This window comes from Morone saxatilis, unplaced genomic scaffold (genome assembly GCF_004916995.1).
Source record: "Morone saxatilis isolate NCDOM2014 unplaced genomic scaffold, NCSU_SB_2.0 Contig6, whole genome shotgun sequence".
Classification (NCBI taxonomy): domain Eukaryota; kingdom Metazoa; phylum Chordata; class Actinopteri; family Moronidae; genus Morone; species Morone saxatilis.
In genome coordinates this window covers 6,002,606-6,009,324 of record NW_023340206.1, presented here as the reverse complement: position 1 = coordinate 6,009,324, position 6,719 = coordinate 6,002,606, and the positions used below count along the sequence as shown (strand labels likewise).

Sequence of the window (6,719 nt, the reverse complement as noted above, 5' to 3'; positions counted from 1 at the left end):
AATGAATTATTTTGCCTTTTTTTTCTATCTGTCCTTTACTGTGCAGTTAGTTAAATAGTGTTGGATATATTTTTCTACATCTCTTATAGGTCCAGGAGCTGTTCCAGTTATTGATTTTATTTCAAAGGTGGCAGTGCTACTGTTTGTCTGCCAGCAATAAAGTTTCATCAAACTAAGTCCAAGAATTGACGGAGCTGTCAGAACAAATGTTTATAAAACACAACATTAATTATCGATCTACATGACAGTTAGTGAACAGCTTCATCACCTGAGTTGATTGTGTGTGAAACAGCCATGCCACACAATGGCTGCCTCCTCCCTCTCTCCATCCATCTTTTCCTACCTCGCCCTTGTTTTTTAACACTGCCATTTTGCTCCTCACTATAAGGCCTAAATAGCCATAGTAATTCACTGGTACCACTTCACTACCTATATGTGTGTTATTTCGTCCAAGCTGCTGATTGTTGGGTTTGCATCACTGATTGCCATAAACGAAATCCATTTCTTTGTAGTCGATACAACACAAACCTTTTCTGCGGGTAGGGAAGAAAGATGCTATATCACCTTGACTCAGTGTGAAAAAACAACTCATTGAAGTGAGTGAATAATATCAGTGTGCAAGAAGTGATGCTGCACACCTAACACAGAACTAAAAAATGTAACACAAACAGCAAAAATCATCACCAAACCAATGATCATTTTTAACTGCAGAAATATCTGTGAAACCCCTGTATATTTATTTAACCTGTGACTGGTTTAAATGTATTTTTAACATGTGAACGAGCTTTGACTTTAACGTTCCTCCCTCTCTTAAATGTAAAAGGGCCCTTCGTTATGTTGGCACGTAGCTGGCTGTTGAAGTAGTCGATGGTCAACCAATCCACTCTGCCAAAGTGTCTTTGAGCAAGACACTGAGGTTGCTAAGGCCGACCTCTGACCTCCCTGTAGAGGAGGAAAGAGAAAGGATAATTGCTCTATGGGGACCATTAGAGTGTTGGATCATCCCTCTGTTGAAAGCCTTAATGTTACTTGGGGACATTTGGTGATTGGTCACTTTTCTCTCCAGACCACAGCAATTTTCTTCCACCCAGAACAAACAAGTCCGTGATTCTCTCTCTCTCCCCCCCCCCCTCCCCCTTACTCCTCCTCTGCTGTATTTTGTGTCAACTCTGACATCCTGGGGTCATTTTAATCCTGACCAGATTGACATGTAGTGTTTCATGCAATTTTCAACTCGCACACCTAGCATCTGTATTACAAGGGCCATAAAAACCAGTGGCGGTGTAGATGGATTAGATTAGATGATTGACGATCCCTGTGGGGAAATTAGATTGCCGCAGCAGCAATAGTAATAGGATTCAGCAGGGGAAGAGGACAAACAGAATATAAGCACGCAAACAGAATCGGAAATAAATGAAAGTAAGGATTTGTGCATTTAAGCACAGTCAGGTGCCAAGAAAAATCCAAACGCGCATCTGGCATTGCACTAAGGCAGTTTGTAGAGTTTGCCAGCTCTGTGGGTGATGGAGTGTGTTACATTTATGTGGGTGAATCCCATGATTACCGCAGTCTCGACCAGGTAACTAAGATTACAGATATGCTTGAGCAACATCAAATTTCCCATCTTACCTGGTACTAATGTTGTCCAGAGAGAGTTTTTGAATCTATCTTCTTGCACTTACTCCCCCATACTCTACATGTGAATCAGCTCTCCTTATCAGGCTTTCTGGTTATATAACAAATCCTTCATTCCTTCACAACCCCCTCTATCGCATTTTCACAGGTACCTCAGAAAAGACGACGTGGCCCAGGCTTCCCTGAGCAAGGCCCAGCAGGAGGGAGGCAGCGTCCGACTGGTCACCAAGGAAAACGTCTTCACGAAGAGGAGGTCGGCCGCTTCACTGACAACACCTGCATCGGAGAGGTAGGTAAAAGGGACAGATGTGTAGGTGGATGTTCAGAGCAAGAGAGGTCAAGCTCCTCCAGTCTTAAACAATACCTTCCAAGCTCAGAGTTACACCATACATGTATACAATCTTAGATTTCTAAATCAGCTCTAGATGTATGCATTTGCTCTTTACTGTTTGTTTATTTGTTTGGTTTATTACAAAGCAAAAATCATCATCAACAGTATTTATATTTAAGAGGTCACGTCCGGTCTTGTTTGTGGTTTTTAAAGATGAGGTTTGGTGGTGCATGAAGGTGGTTTGTGGCATCACGTGGCTTCCTCTTTGGGATTTGGTGTATTTTTATTTTTCTTCCCTCAGCTGTCTCCATGGAGATCTGTATTTGCCTTGTGGGAGAGGCACAAAGGCCCGCTGAGTGTGTTAGTACAGTAAATATACACCATAATACAATCCACTGGGTGAGATGCAACGGCTAGCTCACCCCAGGAGGGAGTATCACTATGGAAACCTGCAGCAAACATGCACTCTTTCTCGCATGTACACAGCAAGTGGTGTTACATACATGGTAGTCCCTAAAAGTGTGTCTGAAATGTGCTATCCAGGATTTATGCTTTTGCACACCAACAGCTTTGTATAGTTTCTCTGAAAATATAAAAACTAACATGCTAACATTACTTTACACCTTTTTCTACAAAACCCTTTAAATCATTAAAAATATGAAGCCCTGGAGTGCCTTGTTAGCCAGATGGTTACAGTTCATGCTGCTCGGCTGCAGGGTCGCAACCGTCGTGGGTTCGATTCCAACTGGTGATCTTTGTTGCATGTCATACCCCTCGCTTCGCTCCGTTTCCTGACTCACTCTTCTCTGTCTCTTCCCATTAACTGCCTTTATTGGATAGGGACAGTGAAGAAAAAAGAAGTCCAAGTTCTCTAATATCACAAATGTTAAATGTCTACACACAAGCAGCCGTACACGAACGCTGCCAAAATAAAATAGTCTAAAACTGGCAGAAACAGTGATCAGAAAATTGATACTTGGTGCTAAAGATGCTGGCAACTAAAAAGTGTTGAGGGATGATACCCAGCCCTAGTGGTGGTGCTCTCATGTGGCATTGATCAAAGCTGTTTGCTTTACTATTAGTAATGTTAAAACTGAGATGCGCCGGATTTCCCCAATTTTCTCAAATGAAACTGTCTGGTGTGATTGCCTCGCCGTCCACAGGAAGCGAGAAATTAAGATTTGGAAAATGGAATCAGCCTCTTGATTAACATTGAGCAAGCACTCCATGGATTGACAGCTGGACTCACGAGCGTCAGATCTTTTTCCTCTCTCGTGCTTTTGGTTTCCTTTGGTATAAAGCATCAGAGATCAGCTCGGTGGTAAACATTAGCAGGCTGTGCGCCGTTTGCTGAAGGCATGTTGCGTGATTTCTGGGGTTTGAAGTATGAATTTTCTGAGGGTTACCTCATGCTGCAGTGTAGAGCTGCCAACATGCTCGCTTGCTTTGTGCATATATGAATTTAAATGACTTTGAAGATAAATGTAAATTACATATAATAATTAAATCATGTTTAGAACATTTGCAACACAAATACTGTTTTTAATATGTTTTTGATTGCTTTCATTCAGCATTTACAGTCACAAGCAAACCATGTATTTCTGGGTAATTTATTTTCCAAAGTACCATGTTTTCACCATATTCACTTTGGGCACACCAGTAAAAAGTCTATTTCTGTCTTTCTTTTATCCACTTGATGTTGCTGGCACAGCATTTGTCTCTTGGTACTTCCAATTTTTGGTATCTTCTCAACTTTGAAGCACCAAGGTTCCCTTTTTAGAGTTTTTTCTTCTCCATTTCAATGATTAAATCTCTCTGTGTAGTGCTCTGTCTCTCTGGCTCTTTGTTCCTCTCTCTGTCTGTCTGAATTGTAAACCACGGGGAAAGAGAATTTAGTCCATCTGTCCCCTCCAACGTGGCTCTAGCACCCTGCTGGGACAACATGGCAAATGCCCAAAACTCGCTGTCCTCTGCCAAAAGGACAGTCATGCACATACACATACTTGAAATGTTCTGCAGATACATCGCCACCATGTACATACACACACACTATGTGAACACCCCCCCCACACACACACACACACACACGCACACACACACCATGTCCATCAACTCTCACAAAGCAAGCAGATATTTTTTATTGGATGAATATATACTGGATTGTGTTTGCTGTTCTACTGATGTTGAAAGAACCGAGCTCTAGATTGAATGTGGCTGTTGGTTTGCAGATTGATGTCTGTCACATCGGTCAAGGTAACTTCTCTTTGAGGTTTAGTGCACAAAGGGCTAAAAAATCTGCTGCAGCCATGCGGCCTGAATCAAAAAGATATAAAGAATAGATTGCTTACACAGACGGAATCAATTTATTTAGTGACATTAACTGCATTTTATTCTCTTTATCTTCTGACATTGGAAATAGTTCTGAATACTGCATTGTGTCATTTCTGGACAATAAATGTTTTCATCCTATTTGGAGTCACACATACTTGGTGCATGATGTGTTAGCATGTACACTGGACAGAGCTATGATAGTATTTTTTTAAAAAGGCTTACATTAGAAACAGTCTTTCTTGTCTAAATATTCCTGTTTGAAACCATGTTTATGTTTGTGTTTATGTTTTTCTCATATTCTCACTGTTACAGTTTCAGCAGATGTTGCTTGCTGTCAATGCAAACTCAGAACTTCCTCCGTGTTTACCTGTTCTGGATAATGTACATTTCCACACCACTAATGCTATAAGTACAGTAACAGAGTGATACCATACTTTTTCTTCTGCTGGTCTGAGGGTGTCTTTCTAAAGAATACTCCAACTATTTATTATTGCACTTCCATAAGTTATTCTATATGCACACTTTCAGTCCTTCAACTTCAACTGACACTTGAGCTGCTTGAAGTGCTTCACCTTAAACTGCAACTCCCATATAACATCTCCCCTTCTTTACAATATCTATCATTGACTCAAGTGATTTAAGTGTCTTGTGAGATACTGGGTAAGGTAACCAACATCGGTTTATTGTAGTCTTTTAAACTATGACATCTGTTCTAAAGTCTGAAGTTACGGTTTTAAAATAAGTGTAAAGATAAGAGCGAGCAGCCGAAGAATGAACTCTTTATTCCTGAGTAGATTTCTATCTGTGTCTCTGCAGGCAGGACGAGGAGTCAGCGGGGACGGTGGAGCAGCAGCAGCCATCGTCAGAGTCCGGCTACCTGCAGGCAGTGGACAATGAGGGTGTCCCTCTGTGTCTTTCCTGCCAGCAGGCCTGCCCTACCGCCGGGGGGGCCTGGGACACTCGATTCTGCAGCCACAAGTACAGTAACACTGAGCTCCTACAGCTTTACATACACATTATTGTCATGGTCAGGATTCTACTGCAAACGTGGAAGAACTAAAGGATAAAGTGGACATTTCCGTCTCTTCAAAAAGAGTGGACCAGACGTGTCAAATAGCAGATGCATGTAAATCTTAGCATTCCCTGCTTGGAGCACCAGATGGGTGGCGTTTACTGCAAAGGGACAATCCAGGCAGGCAGTCTTTGGTAAGATGTCAATCAAAGAAAAGCATATTAAATTAACTTTCAAATAGTTTGTGTCTGTGATTGCTCAAACTTCCAAGGCACTGATTGTCTTCTGTGCCAAAGCCCACCCATCTGGCACATCAAAATTCCATTATACTCTGAGCTTTAAGAGTTTTTGTGAAAAACAAACTTAAAAAAGCAACAGTATAATGTTGACCTTAACATGTTGATTTACTGCCTTTTTATAATAGAAAGTCTTCTAAAAACATTCAAATTTGCAACCTTATAACTAGTAGATCCTTTCCTGACATTTTGTATTGTTAATTCCTTCATTTTAACACCGGCACGAATAATATTCTTAATGGAAAATGCTGCTGGTTCAGTCTCTGCAATGTCTTCCTGTCCCTGAGAGTGACACTTTCCTGCTAACTCACATGGTCACTCTGAATCAGACCATCAAATTCTTTTAACAAAAAAATGTGTTGCATCTGTGCATCCCTTTTTTAAGGGAAAATTTAATTTCCTCAAGTGGTTTTCAAGGGCCACATACAGGTCATTTAGTCAAGGTGAGATACCTCATAGATCTTATCATACTTCAACACAATGTTATTTTCTTCAAATGATGTCTCTGCTTCTTTCAGCAGAATCATAATGTCTTTCTCGAAAAAAAAATTTCTGTCGTGTTATAAATGTAAAGGTTTATTTATGTTTCTCAACCCATAGATGTCAAGACGAGTTCCAGTTGCGCTCCAGCCAGACGTACATGCGCTCGCGGGTGCTGGAGGCGGAGCAGGGAATCTGTCAGCACTGTGGCCTCCACGCCCACGACCTGTTCCTGAAGGTCCGTGACGCCCCGCCCTCCCAGCGCAAGGAGATGCTGGAGAACACTTGGCTTGCCCAGCTGTCACTCAAACAGGTCAGAGGCCAGTGTTTTAATGATTTTTTTCTTACAGGTATTTCAGTGAAAGCCAAATATAAAAATGTCTCTTTTTTTTTCTCAAGTGATGAAGTTTGGAGCACACAGTTATATTTAGACTTTTTTTAATAAGGTGCAGCAATAAGCAGCATTGAAAAGATGTAACTTCAACTGAGTTGGCTTATCTGCACAGATCCTTATCTTTTTTTTTTCCTCACAAAGTTCAACAAAGCATGTAGCTTTACATTTTTGACATTTTGAAATTCTCCTACGGGGGATCAATAAAGGAACATCTTATCTAATCTTATTAATGCACCATTC

The 6,719-nt window shown here is 41.1% G+C and overlaps 1 protein-coding gene across 1 annotated transcript in view; it reads left to right on the top strand.

Annotated features, from left to right (window-relative positions):
- The window catches only part of zranb3 (zinc finger, RAN-binding domain containing 3), a 71,183-nt gene that overhangs the window by 61,248 nt on the left and 3,216 nt on the right, over nucleotides 1–6,719 (top strand). The window contains exons 17-19 of the mRNA XM_035677600.1: nucleotides 1,784–1,924; nucleotides 5,114–5,275; nucleotides 6,206–6,398. Of these exons, the coding sequence (XP_035533493.1) occupies nucleotides 1,784–1,924; nucleotides 5,114–5,275; nucleotides 6,206–6,398 (496 nt within the window). The remainder of the gene's footprint in view (nucleotides 1–1,783; nucleotides 1,925–5,113; nucleotides 5,276–6,205; nucleotides 6,399–6,719) is intronic.